Source organism: Mytilus californianus, unplaced genomic scaffold, assembly GCF_021869535.1.
Source record: "Mytilus californianus isolate M0D057914Y unplaced genomic scaffold, xbMytCali1.0.p SCAF_10, whole genome shotgun sequence".
Lineage (NCBI taxonomy): Eukaryota > Metazoa > Mollusca > Bivalvia > Mytilida > Mytilidae > Mytilus > Mytilus californianus.
The window spans coordinates 20,299,600-20,324,178 of NW_026262582.1; the positions used below are offsets into that span (position 1 = coordinate 20,299,600).

General features: G+C 32.7%; 1 protein-coding gene and 1 long non-coding RNA gene across 8 annotated transcripts in view; both read left to right on the forward strand.

Annotated features, from left to right (window-relative positions):
• The window catches only part of LOC127717739 (uncharacterized), a 175,904-nt gene that overhangs the window by 26,378 nt on the left and 124,947 nt on the right, over window positions 1–24,579 (forward strand). The window contains exon 4 of one of the 7 annotated variants that reach the window (XM_052223522.1): window positions 23,516–23,596. The exons of the other annotated variants lie outside the window; for them this stretch is intronic. Within the exon in view, the coding sequence (XP_052079482.1) occupies window positions 23,516–23,596 (81 nt within the window). The remainder of the gene's footprint in view (window positions 1–23,515; window positions 23,597–24,579) is intronic. 7 annotated transcript variants of the gene reach the window in all.
• LOC127717744 (uncharacterized) lies at window positions 10,841–14,597 on the forward strand. Its single transcript, XR_007989330.1, has 2 exons — window positions 10,841–11,043; window positions 13,713–14,597. It is a non-coding gene; the product is annotated as an uncharacterized LOC127717744 (long non-coding RNA).

Genomic DNA, 24,579 nt, shown 5'->3' on the forward strand with positions numbered 1-24,579 from the left:
TGTCGAGATTAAAACGGATGTAAAAAGTCGAATTTTGAGAGAGTGAGAGAGATGATAAACTTTAAGGTCTAAAATAGCTGATGAAGGACGTCACCAAACAGGACACTTCTTCTCAATTACTAGAGGTGAAAACAGTATATACCCCAAGATCGACTAAGGTACAGAGATATGGTTACCTTGACTAAGGGGCAGTAAGACATATGTATATTTTTGCAGCTATATCTAGATGGAATAGAGGCGTTTAATTCAGAACACTGTAATGATCATGAGAGAGTCCGCAGTTTGGATTTTCTTTCTCAGAAACTATGAATGGCGTTTGTTAAACTCTAATTAAAAGGGCATTTAAAGCAGAATAATCTCAAATGATAAATGCTATGTTTGTATTGATCAGAAAGTTTTTTAAGAAAGATTCTTTCGTTTGAAGCCTTGCTGAAACTTAATTTTTTTGAAATCTGGCATTGCGTTTACAATCGTAATGTGATCTACATTCCCGTAGTAATGTACCGCCGTAAAATATATATTTTTATTTGCCCTTTTTTACAGTTGCATTGGCTTATGATTTTATGTAATTTTCGTAAATTCTATAAATTAATATACTCTCAATTGAACAACGTTGTTAGGTTATGCTTAAATCAGATAAAAACTCAGGTGTTTTGACAGGTGAAAGAATACTTGTTCTTCATATTGTTCATACCATCTAAAAGTACAGTGATAAGTTGCATTATGATCTTCTTATTTGCTTTTAGATTAGGACCATGTTAAGACGACGTAGTCTCTATATACAACCAGTTTACACAAATGATTAAGAAATTGAACAACCTGAACACAATCTTTCTAAATCTAATATATTTGGTAGTGACTGTTGCCCTAATGTAGGTCTTATTATAAGAATTGTTATTGTATTCTTCTTATCAATTTTTTTCAAACGTGGTTAGTTTTTTCCGATTGTTAATTTTCCCTAAATGAATAGTGATGTTCCTTTTGGGGTCCTTTTTATGGAGTGTGCAATTTCAAAGTTATTTCGATTAGACGTGTTTTCTCGAACATCTGAAAATTATAAAAATAAATATTTGTTCATGCTCAAAGAATTCACAGCTACGATACAGATATAAGGAAGTGGTCAAAACGTTTGCTAAACTTTATCACAAATTCAGAATTAATTGAGAAAATATGTGTTTAACGGTCATATTATTTATACAGGCAACACGTATAGAATTTTGATCATTTTTTTGATTTGCTGAGTATCTCCGTATACCGAATATAACTGATGGTGTACTGTATATTGCAAATAAAACATAAACATGGATGACAGGAATCGCCAACGGTTTAAGAACCATTATTAGTTCCTCAAGAGAATATAAACGGTACAGAATATTCAATGATTCAAAATATTTCCCGTTTTCCTTGTTATTCAACAATAAAAAAATATGTATACTGAAACCCCCCCCCCCCCCTCTTCCTCCAAAAAAAACCCCACATAATATACGATCTGTTCAATCTTTTGTTTTTAATTCAAATACCGACATATTCGTTAATTTAAGAAGCATCAGTTCCTCTATGTCAAATCACAGTTATTAAATACTGAATGATGACATCACTTTTAAATTTATCTACTGTTACAGGAATTTCGATTTTAAGATCTGACCTCTTTTTCTTCTCATAAAATGTAATATACTACGATTATTGTAAAAAGGCTACTAACAGTTACAGGTTTTATAATTACAGTTTATTTCACCAAATTATTCGCATAATAAATATATCATTTAAACAATGACAAAAAAAATCAATAAATTGAATAATTGAGTAAAATTTAAGATACTGCGCAGTCCAAAAAAGTTAATAACAAAAATTTAAAGCTGGCGATTTTTCTAGTTTTGTTTCATAAATCTATAAAAAGATCTCTGAGTTGAAAAATTCCTTGCTCATAGACGATCTCCCATTCTCATCTTCAACGACGTATATATGTATTTCTACAAGTGAATTTCCTTCACACAAAATCATCGTCCCTGGTTATCAATCAAACGTCCGACAGATATTGCAATAAAGAATTGCTTCTGATTGAATAAATGTATAACGTCATGATCCTAAAAAAACGGGATTCAGTGACAAAAATCAATTGAAGAATTGTACGAGTTAAATACTGTCGCGAAGCCAGCAAGAAAGGTCTAAACGGGAATAAAAGTATTCTCGAAAATAAGTTGGTGTACACTACACAACAATGACACGACTACCCATATATGGTCATATATTCTATATAGACTTTTATTACAAGGGTAGCTTATTCTGTTTTGAAATATTGACTCGAGAGTGCTCTTGTCCAGCTTTGATTTTTTTCAAGTATTTATTTGAAGAATTTGTAAGGAACAATTAATAAGAATCTAAAATTTATTTTGGCTATTCACTTGTACTTCCTTCCCTTTATCACGTGGCTACCAACACGAATTTTCTTCTGGAAAAGTCACTTCCGGTTGATTTTCTTTCAACACTTAGTAAACAACCAATACATATTTTTTGATTTTGTCATTACTTCTGAGGTAAGCCTGTGTTCTATGATATGCTAGTTCCAAAGTTATAGCCAAAAATCAAACACAATAGAAAAAAAGATAAACGGCCATTACTTTTATCGAAAGCCACCTGATGATTTCGACCATTTGACTGTATTGTAGATTTGACTCAGCTGATTATTTTAGCTAACCCTTACCCTAACCCTTTTCTATTCCCATTTAGACCTTTCTTGCCGGTTTCGTACAATTCTTCATTCATCTATCATTGTTTCAAGATAGTAGACTAACCTTAACATGTTTAGAATAAGTATTTAACGGCAATAACCCGTATTAGGAGTCGTCTGATAATTCGGTCATGTTTGCTATATATTAAAATTTAGTTTTGCTGATAATTTTCCTGTCTTCAAATGTTATTTGTATTTTTTATAATTTGAAAGACGATAGGCAAACACAAAACAAAAATGGAAAAAATCATCATTCAAGAGCAATAAATCCTAGACAAAACAGAAATTTCGTAGAAATTGACATTGTTTCGCTATCAATTACAGTTTTCAAAGTGAGCGACAATACATGAATTTTTACCCTATGTTCCATTTTTACCCTATGTTCCATTTTTACCCTATGCATCCATGTTAGTTGCCCGACTTCATCATCAGGCACATTTTAAAAACTAAATAAAGTTAACGGACGCAAAGTAATGGAAAAGGCTCTATTGCCAGGCCATTTAAAATGGCAAAAGAAAAAAAAAGAACAAAAAATGAACGACACACTAATCAAAAAAAAAAAAAAGAAAGAAAGAAGTAAATTGGCAAAAAAATCAAAGGAAAATTCAAAACTGAAAGTCCCTTATCAAATGGCAGAATCAAAGACCCAAACACATCAAACGAATGGAAAACTACCGTCATATTCCTGTCTCTCTCTGAGTTTTAATTGTGTGAATATATAAATTCAAGAAATCGTCATCTGTAGTACTTTTAGTTACATAAGAACAAAAAAACAATAAAAGTTTAATCAGCTGTTATAATAAAAAGCCCTTTTAAGTATCAACAACAGAACAAAAACTACCATCTAAAAAATGTCTTTCCCTCAGAATTTCGGTCAAATATTGACCATCTTGACATCGATATGTGCGACCGAAATTAACAAGGTCCGATAGAAAATTAAACTTAGCCTAGAAATTCAAATTTAAAACTTAATTATCCTATAAATCAACACCATTAAATTTACCGAGAATGATAATGTTTTTAGGTTTTTAGAAATATGAATGCGTGATTAGACCGTTGGTTTTCCCGTTTGAATGGTTTTACAGCTTGCTGTTCGGTGTGAGCCAAGGCTCTGTGTTGAAGACCGTACTTTGACCTATAATGATTTACTTTTATAAATTTTGACTTGGATGGAGAGTTGTCTCATTGGAACTCATACCACATCTTCTTATATCTATATAAAGACAAACAAATAGTGTCTCTCTTTTATCAGTTTTATCAGATATTTCCAGATGTAAGAACAACCCCCTTTCCACCTCACTTTCCTCTCGAATTAATGTTTTGTTATTTTTTTGTGCCTGCATTTTGTTTTAATTTGTAGAAAATATGCTCATTGATATTACACTAAACCTGGGACAAAATACATTGTTATAGTTGTAAGTAAACTATTCAAAGATTAAACTAACAACTTTTGAGGTCAAATTTAATGCACTGCATGGTCTGTTATAAGATTGTCCTCCCATTCTTTGCTTTTTTCTTTCAAAAGCGTTCAATAGAATGACAAGATGTTGTCACTCTGTATGTTATAATGAATTACAGTGAATAACGTTTCCAGTATTAGTACCGGAGCCACAGTAGCTCAAGCAATAGGTGGAAGAACAAAAACCACAGTCGTTCCAGAAATAGGGAAAAAAGACATGAAGAGTTGCTTTTAGTGGAAAAAGACTGCAAATTGAAAAAAAAAGAACAGCTTGGTTGGAGAAGAGGAGATTAAAGTACAACAAGACAGACTAGATATTGAAAAATGTCACTAGGAAAATGAATTAAAGAGGCTAGCATTGGAGGAAGACAAAGAAATGAAACAACAGAACTTCAATTTATGTTCCCCTTTCAATTCACAGTCTGGTTCCATGATGGTCTACTTACAAATGTAAACGATATTCCAAATATATCTGTTTGTTGTTACAAAGCTGTCTCTAACTTAATAAACAATGAAAATATAATAGAAATTAAATTTATTATTTCTATACGACCGCAATTGTTTTGCCGTCGTATAATGGTATGACGTTGTCGTCCGAAGACACTTGGTTTCCAGACAATAACTTGAGTATAAGTGTACGGATCTCTGTGAAATTGTACTACAAGGTTTCATACCACAAGAGGAAGGTTGGAATTCTTTTTAGGGGTGATTGGCTTATCTGTTTAGGAATTAGAGGCCAAAAACAAGTATTTTTCTTGTTTCAGTACAATAACCTGTGTATAAGTATATGGACCTCTATGAAATTGTACCATAAGGTTTCATACCTCAAAAGGAAGGCTGGGATTGATTTTTTTGGGTTATAATGACCCAAAATGTTAAGGAATTTAGGGCCAAAAAGGGGCAAAAAAAAAAAAAAGACAAAACCTAAGGATTTTCTGGTTTCCGGACAATAACTTCAGTATAAGTCAATGGGGGTTATGGAAATGGAAACCGTTTAGGAAAAAGGGGACAAGAACAATACTCTTCAAATACTTTGTATATAAGCTTATTTCTTGACCAGTTTCAATTGGGTTTAATTCAAAGTCTTGAAATCTTTGGGTTCTTTAATATGCTGAATCTTACCGTGTATTTTGATCTGGGCCCTGTTTTTGAATTGGTCCACATTGAGGTCCAAAGGGTCCGGAATAAAACATTTGATTTCATTAAAAATTGAATTATTGGGGTTCTTTGATAAGCTGAATCTAACCGTGTATTTAGATTTTTAATTTGGGGCCCGGTTTTCAAATTGGTCCACATTAAGGTCCAAAGGGTCCAAAATAAAACCTTGTTTGATTTTAACAAAAAAACGAATTTTTGGGGTTCTTTATTATGCTGAATCTAAACATGTATTTAGATTTTTGATTTCGGGCCCAATTATCGAGTTGGTCCAAATCGGGGATTAAAATTAAACTTTGTTAGATTTCAACAAAAAATGAATAAATGGGGTTCTTTGATATGCTGAATCCAACCATGTATTTAGATTTTGGATATTGGACCATACTAGGTAAATGCTTAAGTTCTTAGAACACATTCATTCTGTGTCAGAAACATATACTGTGTCAAATATTTAATCACAATCCAAAAATCAGAACTGTTTCAAGCTTGAATGCTATGTCCTTACTTGCCCAAACCTTCCAGGGTTCGACATTTACGGTCGTATCAAGCTGCGCCCAGCGGAGCATTTTATTATTCTTGTTCAATTTTCAAACGAACTGAGTGGCGATATTCAATCTGATCTGTTACTCTACAAGCACAGGCTAGTGCGAATGCTTGTTTACCTTCGTCGTGTTCGTCTTGCCTTTCTTTTCCATTATCTCTTGATGTTGTGATCTAAAACCTCTGATCTCTTTCCAAGTACAGGCTAGTACTAATGATGTATTATCATTAGCACGTAGCAAGTACCTGGAAAGATTTCAAAATAATTTTCTCGGCTTGACTGATGTTACCAAATTTTCATCTGTATTTCCTCTAAGATGTAATATAAAAGACATTTTTTTCGTTACTATCATACTAGTGTCCCATTGCAGACTAGTGCTTTTAAATTTTCTTAAATCAGTACAGGATAATAACTAGCGGACATTTTAAAAACTAACATGCATCAATCATGCCCCTATGGGCCAAGTGAGCCTTTCTCATCACTTGGTTTCCGTCGTTCGTCGTCGTCTGTCAACCAAGATGGCCGACATGGATAAAACTAGAACATAAGGGTAGAATTTAAGTTTTGTCTACTATTGTGAAACCCGTTATAAATTGAAAAAAAACTAAATGGAGTAAACATGTTCAGAATGTTGAGTTCTACCAGTTGTCCATATACATGTACGTCAAAACTGTCAGACGACTTTTTGTAGAAGTTATTGCCCCTAAATGCTCAAATTTTGCATTTTTTTTCTTTTTTGCCTATTATTTTGAAAACTGTAATAGATAGAGAGAAAATTTCTACAAAAAGGTCAACAACATGAAATCGTCAGTCAACTCCTTTTTAGATTATCACCATTTGATGACGATTTTTATCATTTTTTGCGTTTTGCCTTATATCTTAAAAATTATAATAGATAAATGGAAACTTAAAAAAGCAAAAATTATCAACAAAACAAGATCTACACTATGGAGGAAATTTGCCGACGACTCCTTATTGGAGTTATTGCCCGTTAAAGACGATTATTACCATTTGTTTGGCGTTTATCTTATATGATAAAAAATATAATAGATCAACAGACACTTTTAATCACAAAAATGATCAGAAAGGTAAGATCTACTAACAAGTCAAATTTTGTCGTTATAGTTAGTAGACTGTCACTCTTTAAAGGAGTGATTGCCCTTAAATGAGGATTTTTTTTACCGGCTTTTGTGTTTTGAGCAAAAACTAAAGAAGATAGAGCGAAAATAAACAGACTAAATGATCAGCGATACAAGATCAACAAAACAGAGATTTTTGTCACGAATTCTATTCTTGTCTACAATATTGGAGAGTGTCCTTTGTTGAATATGCACATAGACAAAGGTGAGCGACACATGCTCTTTTGAGCCTCTACTTGAAATTTTTGCAATTATCTCAAAAATTATAAGAAAGAAACCTTAAATAACAAAAATGATCAGCAAGACAAGATCTACAAATAAGGCATTATAAACAAAATCATCAGAAGACTCCCTATTAGAATTACTGTCCTTAAATGACGAGTTTTACCAATTGTTTGCTTTATATATTTTAAAAACTATAATAGATAGATAGATAGAATCTTTAAAAAGCAAAAATGATCAACACGACAGGATCTAAATATAAGTCAACTTGGCCGAAATCTTCAGTCGACTCTTTATTATAGTTATGGCCCTTTGATGACGATTTTTACCATTTTTTGGACTTTTACCCAATATCTTTAAAACTATGATTGATATATATGTACTTTCAAAAGCAAACTTTATCAACAAGACAAGATCTACAAATTATTCAAACACGACCGAATTCGTTAGTCGACTCCTTATTGAAGTTATTGTCCTTTAATGACGATTTTCCCCATTTTTGCTTATTATCTTGATAACTATAACAGGCAGATAGAAAATTGATGGCACGAATTATCAGCAAAACAAAATCTACAAATAAACCAAAAAAACCGAAATCTTTAGTCGACTCGTTATTTGAGTTATTGCCCTTAAATGATAATTTTTAACATTTTTTTTATAATTCTTTCGCCTATTATCTCGAAAACTATAATAGATATTTAGAAATTTTAAAAAGAAAAAAATTATCAACAGGATAAGATCTACAAGTGTGTCAACATGACTGAAATTGTCAGTTAACTCTTGATAGAGTTATTCCCCTAAAATGATAATTTAATTTTAATAAAAAGTGGCCATTGTTGAAGATGCAGGCGAGCGACACAAACTCTTTAGAACCTTTAGTTTGTTAAAGTATTAATATGCTTTTTTACAAAGATGAAATAGTTTTTTATGTTCATTCCGATGTATGTAACTAATGGTACGAACTGGAGTTTCTTTTCTTAGATACAGTAGTCAGAAGTTGATGGATTGTGTTCGTTGGTAAAGCAGACTTTCTTACAGTTGTGTATGAAACTGTGCAAAAAATATGTTTGCGTTTATTTAGGATAATAAACTTCATTACAACTTTTAGGTGGATTTAGTTTGTTTTCCTTAAATTAGAACTGAACTTCGAAATCAAGAAAACAATTGTTTTAAACTAAAAGGAAAAGAAGGATCTTACAAGTTTAACACAAACCAAGATATCACTGTTTTAAATGCATAACTTTTCTCAGTAGTTGTTATTGGCTTTGAACTAGCTGTCATTAACTGCGAGTACTCTCAGATCTGTACGTAGTGTCTTTCTTTTGTGTAGATGTATAAGTAGCCGTCCACGTTCACTCTGTGTTTTTGTTAGATGTATTTCTACTGTATCCATCTGATGAGTTAAGCCTTTTTCAACTGATTTTTATGTTGTACTGTTACACCACTGTCCAAGGCAAGGGGGGAATTTGGCGCCAACAAACTAGTTTAACCTCGCCACATTCTGTATGTACCGGTCCGAAGTCATGAGCCTGTGGTTGTTGGTTGTTGATGTGTAACATATTTGTTTTTCGTTCATTATTTTGTACATAAATTAGGCCGTTAGTTTTCTCGTTTGAATAGTTTTACATTTGTCATTTCGGGGCCTTTAATAGCTGACTATGTGGTATGGGCTTTGCTCATTGCTGAAGGCCGTACGGTAACCTATAGTTGTTAATTCTGTGTCATTTGGTCTCTTGTGGAGAGTTGTCTCATTGACAACCATATCACATCTTCTTAATTTTTTACGGAAACAAGGGAAGTAGCAGTTTGTTCAAATAGGAGGCAAACAAAATGTTGGCAGGATGGAAATGAAGACAAAATCATTTTTGTTGTATCACCAGAAGGGCCTTTGACGTACTTTACACGTTTAAAATAATTGTTCAGATGTATAAAACAATTAGAAAGATGAAAGCGACTTAGATCTTTAGAATAATTGAAAAAAAGACACTGGTGAGTATCGAATAAGTTGGGAAATATATAATCCATATGCTGGTGAAGTTTATATATTACTGCTAAGGTGGGGGAAATTGATAATTGCAAAATTAAAATCGTCTCGTTTGTCATAGATTCTGGTACTGAGATGACCGCTTATGTCAAATTCGAGGTATAAGTCTAATAATGAGGCGGATGATACGGTGTCTTTTGTTTCTTTAATTTTAGTTCTAGAAGATATATTAATGAAACCCAATCACAAAAGTTTAGATTTTTAATAGAAAGAATATTATCAACATACTGAATGTGAAATTAAACGATCTGGTTTTTTTTATCGTCATGTTTTGACAAGTGTCTGAAGGAACTCCTACGCATATGAAAATAAGAAGAGGTCGACAAGGAGAGGCGCACAGTTCATTCATTTTGGAATGCCGACAATTTGTTGAAAAAGTCTACATCCAAATTCAACAAACATGTTGTAAATAAGAAACTCCAGCATACTTATCACTTGTTCCTCGGTGTAGCATGTTTTACCCTTTTGTTCACTATTAACAAAATATGTTAAAAATAAAGCAATAAATTTATAGCGTATGCTATAAATCATATATTGAAACTGGTTTTATATTAAAACTGTTCGGCAGAGTTTTAGTCTGGGGAGTATGATTTGTTTATTAGTTGGAAAGTTACTTTGAAATTGCTTTTAGTAAGTGAGTTTAAACTTCTTTTTACATTTGTGTGTTTACGATTGTATTCCTATGTTGGGCTTATGTAGTAAATGTACACCTAATGTGTACCCTGAATCTCCATTCCTTCTGTTAATAACTTGCTGTTTTACGCCGATGCGATTTTGAATGGTCGAGAAAATTAAAAAAAAATGGACCATTAGTATAATAGACTAAAACCGAAAACAAATACTGTGAATTCATTATCATTCGTTGGATACCAATTTTCGTGGGTTTTCGTGGGTACAGGCAAACCACGAATTTGAATGTTAAATGAATTACAAGTGTTCTATAAGATTGTATGCAAACATTGGCAACACTACGAAATCAAATATCCACGAAAATACAAGTTTTCCACAATCCACGAAAAATGGTACCCACGAATATAAATGAATCAACAGTACGCGAACTTTATTCCTCAAACATGAAAAAGCATATCAGGAATCCCCTAAATATTAAACTTTTTCATTTTTTGCAAATAATAAACTCAAATATCAATAACTGATATACATTTTGATCAGGGGAAGAACCATAAGTTCCTCGACAGAATTTCAATGGTATCGAAAAAAGTAAAACAAAAATAACGAACTCAAGGGGAATTTAAAAAGGGGGAAGTACATAAAAACTGACAAAATCAAAAGTTATCATTCCAAGGAACGAGCGCAACAACTGTCATATTCCAGAATTAGTACAGGCATTTATCGAAGAAAATGGTTGGTTAAAACTGGGTTGATAAGTAGCTAAACCTCCCACTTGTATGACAGTTGTTTAAAGTTCCGAATATTGAATAACAATACTATTTTTGGATTCATGCACTACTTTAAATCTGACCTTTTCTCTTCTTTTTTCCCACAAGAGGTTAATATTGATTAAATTAATAATTATACTACACGTATTGTTTGTTTAAACAGATAGGCTGCTAGCCGATATACACATCTGTAAATAGCCAACTTCCTCAAATATTATGGTTGATTTATCTCATTACTATATAATTAAAAGATACAAACAACATAACTAATTAGTTACATTGAATTCAACAAGGTGTACAGTCCAATTTTGAACAGAAATCCCGATAGTATCGAAGATTCAACATCACGGAAAAACAGGTAATTTTGGTTTAATGTAACTTAATATAATATTGTTTAATATTTATTTTCTTTCATACGGTTTCATCTTTTGTAATTTTTGTATAATCTAATCCTTATGAATGATGAAATGTGAAATATGAAAATACAAACTGTTTCTAAAGCAAGATTATGCTATTAAAGTTAAGAAATAATAAGTTAATGATATGTTCAATAGTCATCAATCGATTAAGTGAAAACAAATCCGGGTTACAAACTAAAACCGAGGGAAACACATTAACTATAAGAGGAAAAAAACGGAACAACAGAAACACTGAACTGCAGCAAAAATAAGTGAAGAACCAATATATCATCCAAATATCTAAAAGTGTTATTTAATTTCTGTATCATATATTGTTTCGATTCGGTTTAATCAGAGTAAAACTGATTCTGTTTGGTAAAGTTTTAGTCTGGGGAGTATGATTTACCATTTCAACTGACTTTTACAGTTTTCTTATGTTATGCTATTTGATCACTTCCCTAAGTTAGGATGAGGATTTAGCTTCCAAAAACATGTTTTAACCCGTCATATTATGTATGTGGCTGTCCCATGTCAGTAGCCTGTGATTCAGTGGTAGTCGTTGCATGGTTGCTGTCTATCTTATTTAATTGTCGTTTATTGGTTTGTACATAATGAATACACAGTTGCAGCTGTCTACGTGGTTTGGACTCTTGTGAACAATTGTGTTATTGGCAGTCATGTGCCATTTTCTTAGTTTTAAGCCACTTAAAACTTGTATGAGGAACAAGAAGTGAGATGGGAGTGAAATTCTACTATACTGAACAGTGAACAGTATTTCTTTTAATTCTTTTCAGTTTTTCAGCATTGCTTTACTTCTAAAACAATTCTAGGATAAAGACAATACATAATTAAGATAGGGGTATGTGTTTTGTAATGAAGCATTGAAAAAAAAATAATGAATTATTAAGGGGAAAAGATTTCTCTGGAATTTCCATATGAAATCTGTGGAGAGAATTTAATGCTAAACCGTATCAAAAATATAAGGAATAATTGAGACATAAATTTTATCAGCTACGTCTTTGGAAATAACAAGAATTTCATAATATTTTATCAGAGGTGTATGAAAAATAAGTTTTTGGAAATCAGTAAGGAATATAAGGATTCCTTCCTTCAATTTTAATTTACTGCATAGTAAAAGCCAGGAATTTTTCAACATAATGTTTTTGTAGAGTTGGATAGGTGGGAAAAACCAGGGATTTGACTCGTCAATCAATTCAAATTAGCATGATGATAATAATTGATAACAAGTATGATATTTTAAAGATAATGGTATCTTTCATGAATAACTGAAACCACTTTAAGAAGAAAAATGAATGCTCTATCTGTAACTGTAAACATTAGGTATACCACTATCATTGCTTGTTTTTTTTAAGTTGTTCGTTTGGCATAACGTTTAAAAAGTAAAGTTACAAAAATACCAAACTCCGAGGAAAATTTAAAACGGAAATTCCCTAATCAAATGGCAAAATCAGAACTCAAACATTTCAAACGAATGGAGAACTACTGTCATATTTCTGAATTTTGTACAGGCAATTTAGACAACAGTAGATCATCTATGTTTAAATATCACAAATTAATAAGATGATTCAAATCAAGGTAATAAACAAAAACCGATGTAATTGCACGATTAGAAAAGGAGAGAAATTACGATCAAACTAAGAAATTAACATTTTCATTCATCCAGTACTGCAAACCAACTAATTTTCGGTAGCGATTTATTTTCGCGACTCACGCGAGTAGAAAAATAATGCGAATATAAATTTTCGCGAATAGTAAAAACTTGGGACTTCACTGATCTAAATACATCATGTACATTTGAAAATCACGAAACTGAATCACATCGAAGTGATGAAGAAATTGTCTTAGCGCGAAAAACAGTATCCACGAAATTAAGTTGGTTTACAGTATTTAAAGGCTTCTTATATAATGAATTAACAGTCTAGTGAATTTGTCAATTTTAATTCTATACAAGTAAGAGGTTTATCTAGCTATAGAATCATGTTTAATCCACCATTTTCTACATAAGAAAATGCCTGTACCAAGTCAGGAATATGACAGTTGTTATTCATTCGTTTGATGTGTTTGAGCTTTTGATTTTGCCATTTTAGTAGGGACTTTCCGTTTTGAATTTTCTTACGTAGTTCGGTATTTTTGTTATAATTCCACCTTATGTATTAATGCTGCAAAGTACACAAAAATCGCTGTAAAATTGTTACGGGATCATTGTTTGACAAAGGAACGAGATGTTGAATTTGAAAATGTGACGGTGTCAGAACTGTGTACACTTTTGAAAGGGTTTTATATCAACTTGCGTCTCCACAACGGAGAACTTTATACCCGTAGCAGTTTTTTAGTGGTTTGTCAGAGCTTGAATAGGTTTCTCAGGAATCCGCCAGTTAGTAAAACTATTGATATCATCGCAGATTCTACGTTCAACAATGCCAACGATGCGTTCAAAACCATTTTTAAAAAAATGAGACAGGAAGGAAAGGGAAAAATCCAACACAAACCAAGTATTCAGAAAGATGAAAGTCAAACGTTACCATCATCCTCGTGTATATAATCCAAAAATACCTACTGGACTTCTTAACAAAGTGTTTCGTGAACTCATTCTGTATTTTTTTCGTAGGAGACAGGAAAACTTGAGAAACCTTAAAGTGTCTGATTTTGACATTCAAACCGATGATTCGGGTAAGCGCTACCTTAGTAAAGTTACATCAGAGTTAACTAAAAACCATCAGGGTGACCAAACTGAGGAATTCGAACCCGAAAGTGGTAGGATGTATGAAACAAAAACTGCGATGTGCCCACTGGCATCCTTTGCACACTTAGAGAAAAGAAACCCAAATATTTCTGCGCTATTTCAAAGACCTAAGGATGACTTTGATGAGGATAATAATAGTTGGTTTAACAACAAGCCATTAGGTGAAAACACACTTGGTGATATGATGGCTTCTATTTCTAAAGCTGCCAGTTTGTCAAAAGTCTATAGTAACCATTGTAATCGTGCAACTTGCATTACTCTTTTGAATGAAGCAGGATTTGAAGGACGTCATATTATCACTATATCTGGCCACCGTAGTGAGGAAAGTATTAAATCTTATTGCCGTGACACAACAAACAAACAAAAACGAGAAATGTCTCAATTTGTGTCTGAATTTACTACAATAACTGAAACTCATAGTGAAAATCTAACTGTTCAAGCAAGTAATGTTGAATTCGACAACAGTGGATGAATTGGTTCTTTCCGCTTTACACACTGATCAAATAATTGATGAAATTGTGCAGGGTGAAGTGGAGCTTCAACCGTTATCCGATATCACGTATATTCCAAACACAAATCAACAGATGAAAATTGACTCTAAAGTTGCACCTAGTTCAACAGGATCTAGTTTAACGTTTCACAACTGCAATGTTACAATTAATATGGTTCAGCCATAAAAATTTAGACTCGTTACATGTATTTTGATTTGTTGATATTTTTTGGAATATTTAATATCAATTATCAAACATATATCATGATTTATTTTATAGTGCCCAAGTGTCAAAATATGAATTCAAAATCAGAAAGTTCAATCTTTCTGTCCGAATTTTTGTCTTTTTGCATCATGAATTTACTCGTAAAAACATGAAAAGAAAGTCATGAATGTATCTTTTATTGTTGTTCTTCATCCTGAAGTCATTATTAGATTTTAGTACTTATATCCAACAGAAATTTTAAAGCTGTACTACCAGCATGTTCATTGGAGGAAATTGCTCATTTTTTAAAGTTTTTTTTTTTGCTATTCTTCATCTTGAATCACATTTTGTGGTAGGATTTTGTGTCATTTGAGTCTGTCACACTGTGTTACCTGATAACGTCACAATTGTTGTCCGACTTTGTCATTGGTTGTGTCATTTAATTTGTCGCACAAAAAATCCATTATGTTATAAAATTAAAATTTGCTACTAGGCTATTTACAGTTGAGTTTAGAAACAGGATTTTTGGACAGTGAGGAACACGTTACAGCTGATTACCATTACATATATACAAGTAACAAAAATTAAACAGTCAAGCAGAAACTGCATAACAAACCTGATTACAATAAAAATTCTGAAGTCAAGATGGATACAAAGAGCATTTGGTGGAATTAAACAATTATATCATGCTTACAAGGGGTATTTGTCAGAAATATCGGTTTCGAGGTCAATTCTGAGGTCAAGAGGGATACAAAGAAAATTCGGTGGAATTAAACAATTATATCATGCTTACAAGGGGTATTTGCCTGACGGCTCTGGAAATTTGTTTACCTCTCAACCGGTATTTTTGACTTGGAATTCACTTGGAAACTCAACATTTACCCTCACGACACTTACCAAAGATGAAATCCTGGATAATCATTGGTCTGTTCTATGTTCCTTTGGAATTTCAAACAAAGATGAAGAACTGGATCTTCCATTAGATACCTAAACTTCATAAGTGTCCTTACAAACAATGGTATATTGCTGGGACTTCCAAGTGCTCCACGAAACCCCTTTCTAAATTATTAACATCTATTTTATTAGCAATCAAAGCCGGGCTTCAAAGTTATTGTGAAACTGCCTATTCTAGAGGTGGCGTGAATCAGATGTGGATACTAAAAAATTCCAAAGATCTTTTAAAGTATATACAATCTAAGAATCTTTCATCTTGCAATAGTATTAAAACATTTGACTTTTCTACACTTTACACAAGTATTCCCCATTTTAAACTAAAAGACAAATTGAATGAGTTGGTATTGTTTTGTTTCATAAAGAAAGAATAGCCAACGTAGATACAAGTATCTTGTCTTAGGGAGGGATAAATCCTACTTTGTAAAGAATCACTCTGATTCAAACAAAAGATTCTCTGCAACTGACATTATCAAGATGCTTTATTTCTTGACTGACAACATATTTGTTACGTTTGGAGGACGTGTTTTTCAACACACTATCGGCATTCCCATGAGAACCAATTGTGCCCCTCTTCTTGCCAACGTGTTCCTTTATTATTATCAGCCTGACTTCATACAGGAACTTCTTAGGAAGAAAGAAAAGAAGTTAGCAATATCCTTTAACTTTACTTTCCGCTATATAGATGATGTTCTCTCACTAAATAATTCAAAATTTGGTGACTATGTGGAACGCATCTATTCCATCGACCTAGAGATAATAGATACAACAGGTACAGTTAAGTCTGCCACATATCTTGACTTACATCTAGAAATTGACAATGAGGGTTGGTTGAAAAAAAAATCTTTACGACAAAAGAGATGATTTCAGCTCCCCAATTGTAAAATTGCAAATTCTATGTAGCAACATTCCAGCAGCGCCTGCATACGGAGTATAAATCTCCCAATTGATACAATATTCCCGGAATTGTATTTCCTTTCATGATTTCCTTGATATAGGGTTGCTGCTCACAAGGAAGCTATTAAACCAAGAGTTCCAAATTGTGAAGTTGAAATCATCCCTTCGTAAATTTTACGGACGCCATCACGAGTTGGTTGACCTTTATGGAATAACCGTTTCACAGATGATATCGGATATGTTCCTTATGTCGTAATTACAATCCACTTCCTTTTTCACCACGAATGTGACCTACCGAATTAGACTATATACCGGATTTGTAATAACATGAGCAACACGACGGGTGCCACTTGTGGAGCAGGATTCGCTTACCCTTCCGGAGCACCTGAGATCACCCCCAGTTTTTGGTGGGGTTCGTGTTGCTTAGTCTTTAGTTTTCTATGTTGTGTCTTGTGTACTATTATTTGTCTGTTTGTCTTTTTCTTTATTAGCCATGGCGTTGTCAGTTTATTTTCGATCTATGAGTTTTACTGTCCCTCTAGTATCGGTCGCCCCTCTTTCTTGGCAAATACCCCTTGTAAGCATGATATTTTTGTATATAATACTTTTGATTTAGTTTTTACTTAAGCACATTTATTGATAGCTCCATTTGGGTCTGTATTTTTATCAATTTGTGTAACAGAACTCTGATCAAGAATCTAATTGTATGTGATTGATATAAATTTTGAATAAATTCCAGTTATTGTATTAACATTTTTAAAGTTCTTTGACAAGGTATTTTCATAACATAACAACAAGAACCATAACACCTTCATAAAAGTAGTCAAGATTCTTATCCTATCAAAACTTGGCAATATTTACATAAAACATATTAAATAACTCACAATGGCATGCATGGCCTTTAATACAAAATAATATATCAGATGGTCATCACCATTTCAATTATATGCCTTATTTTGTCAAACGATATGTGTCAAGGTCACAATCCGATTTTTTATTGTCAAGGAAGTTAACAACCTTGTTCTAATTATAAATAAAAGAATAAATTAGGTCATCGTCATAATTAATTCTGCCAAGAAATCTTATCAAAATTTGATTTAAGGTAGATGGGGGTCTAATTCAAAAAACGATAGAATTTTTTAATATTTTGCTAAAATGTAGTGTTTAGGATACTTTTACAAAAAACATAATAAAAAGTATGGGTAATGGATTTTATATTTTCTTTTCAAGCTTAAGGTGGTCGTGCAAAAACTTCGTATTTTGTAAGAAATGATAAATAACACATAACAACTTTTTCTTTCAAAATTATAAAATAAAAGAAAGGAACTAAAGTGTTGAATTTTAAATAAAATTTGAGAAAAGAGTTCTTATAATGTGACTCCAGTATATAAAATAGGAAATTTGGGTCATAATACTCGTTTTCTTGCTACAAAACAAATGAGGCAAATTCAATTTAAATATTTGAATCATCTCCCCTAGTATGACTTAATCGAAAAAATTCAAATAAAACATGTCATCTATTTGTAAAAGCAGTCGTCAACATACATGTACCACCTAGCTCAAAACATCACTAGATTCACACTCAATATTTCAAGATTTGTTCCTGACTTTTCTAGATTCGTTCATAACATTTTAGATATTTCCCTTTAATTACATGAATATTTTACTTTCCTTGACGAGCTTATAATCTGTAGACTAAACGAAAAAGGTTATTGTCTTTAAAAGAGGGGCGAAAGATACCAGAGGGACATTCAAACTCATAGATCGAAAACAAACTGACAACGCCATAGCTAAAAAAGAAAGGCAAAACAGGCAAATAATAGTACACAAGACACAACATAGAAAACTAAAGACTAAGCAACACGAACCCCACTTAAAACTGGCGGTGATCTCAGGTGCTCCAGAAAGGTAAGCAGATCCTGCTCCACATGTGGCACCCGTCGTGTTTAATCTCAATTCTTGTTCCAAGGATGAATTCGGAATAGAAATATGGTCACTACAGGTCTCCTTCTAACCGGCAGTAAAATGGAGCGTCCGTTTGGTTGTTCATAATGTATTGAGTACGCAGCTACGTTCGGCCGAAATGGGGACGTTAATCCGATGGCTCGTGTAGAGAGAGTGACATGTCCTGCACATTAAGAACCCTTGGAAAAAATCTTTGAGGGGTCCGAAGGTGGTCTTTTGTAAGGCCAAATTTCTGTCCCTATCCATTAAATCCTCATTTTTCAGTGGTTAGGGTTAGTCCTACCCCTAAACTCCCCGATCGCCATCCCGGACAGCCTCAATATCTACCTAGTATATTACTTGTTAATCTATTATTGTCCTGAACATGCATGAAATGTTTGCCATTGGACGTTAAGCAACCAACAATCAATCAATCTTGTTCGAAGTGAAAGTACGCTTTTAAAAATGGGAGTTAATGAAAATAAGGTTCCGTTGGTGCTACATGGAGTTGATACGTGAATCAAAATTAAAAATTTGTTACATAGAGTACATGTAAAACACATAATAAATTCTTATGTAATATGATTTTTATGTCTTTAAAATGTTTGTTTTTTTAAGATTTTGAGATATGAACTGATCCATCAGCTGCCACCACCTTAAACTCCTTTTATTTATCATTTGTTAATTTCTAGAAATGGACGTTTTTAATAGAGCACAGACAGACCAGATGATTCAAAAACTGACAGAAATGAGGGAGAGTGTCCTTAAAAAGTAGGTACATCTAAATTTATAGAACAACTTATATCACATTTTGTCTTTTTTAGTCGTGGCGTTGTCAGTTTATTTTCGTCTTATGAGTTTGAATATCCCTTTGGTATCTTTCGCCTTTCTTTAATATAAGTAATGCATACGCCAGCTCTGGGATACGGTAGTTAGTTGAATCTGCCATGTGACTTCAATCACCATGTGACCAAAATGTAGGCATCGTCACTTCCAACACATGTTGAGCCAACGGGTGAAATAGTTTGATTTTATAATGCACAAAATATTTGTGAAATTAAAATTAAATAAGTTGGTCATCCTCCATCCAGTCGTACGGGAATTCAGATGACGTAATTACAGAACGTAAATTATTTCTAGACTACCCTGCAGAATGACGCTTCTGAAACTTTAAACTTTAATAGAACAGGGATACAGACGTACCTTCTATCTGGTATACGACGACATAAAGGCCTGCGAAATTGGCAATCTTTTCCGGTGAAAGACAGGATTCCAGTAAAGCCTATTTTACATTTTAGATACTAGTATCATGAAAAGACCAGCGGCTTCGGAGGTCGCGTTTTCTATGTAGCTACACTACTGTATCACTAGCCTGTCAACACTGAGTTTATGTGTTCGAATCCTGCACGTGGCAGGTGCGCTTGACAAGGATTGTCAGATTTCCTACCGAAGGTCGGTGGTTTTCTCTGAGCACTCCGGCTTCCTCCTCCAATAAAAATAACACAAATAGTGCTGACAGTGGCATTAAACATCAATCAATAAAAAAAAAGATCATGAAACAACCAAAAAACTGTCACAATAATTAAAAAACGTTGTATAGGTGTTGACCTGATGTTTTTGCCTGGATGAGTTGAAGTGCCGATCCGATATTAAAGTCACTATGCTAATTCATAACATGTAAATATTTTATTATACACCATGAAGTAATATACTAATGAGGATCACATTTGATAAATATTTAGGCTAACCACAGGGTTTACAGAAATGTTGTTTCGGTGGCGTTATATTTCCTACTATTATTTCTCCATTCACTTTTGAAATTTGGGCATCAAATGATATGCTTATAGTAAAAACATTTGATATCATTGAGAAAATATTGGGCAAACCATATGTAAACAGATTATACAGACATTTTAACATGAAAAACGCAGTAGGCTAGCATACGTGTAAACACAATGTATATACGTAATTCGTTAGTGACATTTAAGTCCACATGTTCAAAAAAAAAAGTTAAATAAACCTTATTCACTAGAATATTTCTTGACATTTACGAGAATTTTAATGAATAGAATTTCCATGCTTACTTCAAAGGATCGTGGCATCAATATTTAAGAAGAAGCTGAAAATACCAAAGGACAATCTAAAGTTATAAGTAGAAACAACAAACAACACAATGGCAAAAAAACGGCGAAAAGACAAACAGCCGTTAATAAAAGAGAGACAGAAGATACCAAAGGGACATTGAAAAAATCTAAATGGCACGACAAAAAACGAAAAATCGACAAAAAAAAATAAATAGATTCTACAAAACACAATATAAATCACTAAAGACTTAGCAACACAAATTATAAAAAAGAAGATGTTGTATAATTGCCAATGAGACAACTCTCCACAAGAGACCAAATGGCACAGAAATTTACAACTATGGGTCATAAACAGTCAGAGAAAAAACATGACCTTGTGCAATTCCAAGATTCATGCATTGTATAAGTCGTATAAATCGGTTGATAAATCTTATTGGGGATGTAACAATTGTGAAAACAGTATGAAATTGTGGCTTCAGCAATGTGAATATATTCGTGGTCAACTTTCATTTGTAACACAGATAGTCAATAACGGTCTCACAACACACGATGGCGACCTTAAAACTTTCGAAGGGACGATATAGATTGGTGGCGACCTTATTAAAAAATCCAACATTCAGTAATAACAAATTCCGTAAGTTTGTTTGCTCTATCAGATGTAATAAGGTTTTTAAATTTTCTTTCATACATTACACCTAACGTTAGATCAATTGAGTTCCGTTCAGAAAATAATATCACTTCATGAAACCGTTATTTACCTCTCATCTGAACAGATTTGTGTCTGAGAACTAACGACAGTCATTTTGTAAATAGATTTTGAATGAGTTTGAAAATTTTTGTAAACAAATAACTAATTATACAAATGACAGTTATACCATAATCATCTGTTTTGTTAATACATTGTACCAACAATCTGAGATCAAAATGTAACTTGTTTTGACTCTATATCTATTAATATGAAATACCACACTAATTATTTCATTTCAGAAATGATGCGCCTTCAACAGAAGAAATCTTTTTGAATGAAAGCATAACGAATGTTGAGACATACCTTCACATACTTTCGGATAGGTCTGTATATACTGTTTTGTACCGATTGTGGGCAAAAAAACTGTCCTGTTTATGACTTTTACTTTGCTCCTTTTCCCCAAGGCTTTTACACCAATCTTCATTAGTTCAGAAAATCTCAGTTCTCCTCAATATTGCTATACAGTCCTATCTAAAACTTGCACTATGAATATAACATTGTATTGGTCAGTCCAACTTTCTTTAAAAGCTTAAAATGTTATCACATAGTTCTTTTGCTGATGCTCACACGTTCAAAGGATGAAGTAGTTCAACGACCGCATATCCTGATATTGCAACGATAGATGAACCGATTCACCGGACGCGAAATATCTGTACGGCTGTCCGCTTTTTTGATAAAAAAGATCAAAATATTTGTCGGTCTTACTCATTGGAATGTCAACAACACCCGTTGAATTCCTTCATCTCTGCATATATCCATATATACCTTGAATATGTAATGTTGACATTGTTTGGAGTCTCGTCATACGGTGCGCCGAACGGGACTCCTGAGGTTCTGTACTCGAAATTCAATTTTGTACGGACAAAAGTGAGTTTTGTTCAACAAAAATAAGTTCAGTTTAACAAAATTTGCAGCATACTACAAATTTAAATTTTGTCATACAAAATTATCTTTCAGTGGACAAAAGTTACTTTTGTCATGACAAAATTAATTTTTGTATCACAGACTTTACTTTTGTTAACTTATTTGAAAATTGGGCGACAAAAGTCAATTTTGTATGCACATTAGTTTAGTTTGGATTCTGTGAACTACTTTGCATACAAAACTGAGATTTTGTCACAAAAATAAATTTTGTGTTAAATTTTCACTTCTGTCTAAAAAAACTAAATTTTGTCTACAAAAAATAATTCTAATTACAAAATCACAGGATGCTAATTTAATCAACATGTTAATTGCGTACAAATTCAATTTTGTCTCACAAAATTGACTTTTGTATTTTAATTTCCATATCTGGTAACAAAAGTCAATCTTGTATGGAAATAAGTTTATATTTGCTTACCTATTTGACAAAATTGAATTTTGTCATGACAAAAATGAATTTTGTCATGACAAAAATGAATTTTGTCTACAAAAATGAATTTTGTCTATAAAAATGAATTTTGTCATTACAAAATTGAAGTTCTCATAAACAAGTCTTTACCACATAGTTTTGTAAGACAAACATGATTTTGTTATGACAGAATTGAATTTGGTGTACACAAAATTGATTTTGATTACAAAAAGTTCAAGTCCCATTCGGCGCCCCGTACGTCATGCGTATCCAACCATCTCCCGCAAGTCTTTCAAACTTTATATCTAATGATATTAATTCTACTGCATAATAACATAAACGGTACCAATTTTTCTGCACCAGATGCGCATTTCGACAATCGATGTCTCTTCATCGATGCTCGAGGCCAAAATATTTAAAAATCCAAAGCTTATTAAAAATATGAAGAGCTATAAACCAAAAAGGACTAAAAAGTATAGCCAAAGCCGGAGAAGGAATCAGAGCTTTGCATGAGGGAGAAACATTCCTTAATTTTAAATAATTTCCAAAATTTTGTAACAGAAAATTTTAATAACACAAAATCCGTATTTTCATGCCAGTACCGAAGTACTGGCTACTGGACTGGTGATACCCTCGGAGACTATCAGTCCACCAGCAGAGGCATCGACCCAGTGGTAGTAATAACATAAACGGTACCAATTTTTCTGCACCAGATGCGCATTTCGACAATCGATATTTCTTCAGTGATGCTCGTTCAAAATATTTAAAAATCCATAAGATTTGCATTTTAACAATTATTACCTCTTTAGCAATGCTCGAGGCAAATACCTTGGTAACTGTTATATTAGTCAATCATCAAATTTTAATTTGGCGACTGTTAAATACTTTTGGGGAAAGACCTTTGTTTAATACATACATATTGAGAAACATTTGATTTACTCTAAAATCATTTAAAATCAAATAATCAATCAAACCGAAAACCTCAAGATATTCAGATGTTACAACTTATTTATCTTTAGGGATGTGATTGAGTATGACAAGGAAACTTTGGGAATTATTCAGAGATTGAAGCAGAATCTTAGATTTCTATCGGAAAACAGGTCAGTAGTTGTTTACACTATTGTGCTTTGGTCGTTGGTGGTTAGTTGTCTCATTGACAATCATATCATATCTATGCAAATACTTCACGCAAAGTTTATTTTCAGAATTGCTATATTATCAAAAAATAATTATTTTTTTCAAGTAATGCATGATATCAATTATGCAATCTTTTCTATTATTTCTAAATCAATATATACTAAGACAAAGCTTAAAAAAAATAACAGTTATCTCCATTCTAATGCATGTATGTGAAGTTAGCAGTCGGTTCGTTATTCGATATTCGATATTCAATATCCAACCAGCTGCTAGCAGTCGTTTGGATATTCAAAATTTAGTTGAAAATCATAAAAAAATTAAATACTTGATAACATTAAAAGCACGATTTTCATAGTTAAGAGGACTGATAAGATACGTAGGAAATCGTTTAAAGACCTCTTCAAGCTGTCGTAAATTCGAATATATGTTGCATATTTGTCATTATGTAATATATAGATTTTTATCGATAAAACAACTTCAAAAATGTACTTATATATATGATATTTCTTAACACAAAAGGAAAAACCTATAACTCTAGAAACATTTAGAAATATAAATAGAAATATTTATGGAAAGCCCAAAAAAGAAATATATAGTGAAAACCTACCTGAGACCGCTTAAATAAGGGTGAGACCCCCTGGTCTTTCAATGTCCATAAAATTCAACTTAATCATAGACTCTGTACATGTAAAGATTGTATTAGAAGGATTTTCCAGAATAATGTCATCTTCGATATCTACGGAGGGCTTAGATTGTCACTTTTCAGCTAAAAATTGTCAAAATTTTAGGACAAAGGGTACAGGGCAATGATGAGAGCCCCCTGATCTCTCAATCTTTCTAATAGTATGCAGACATTTAGTTAATAGGTAGATACAAACGTGACTAAAAGGAATTTGGGTACACTTTCTGTCTTCCATGTTTACGGAGCGCCCAAAGTGCCAGTTGG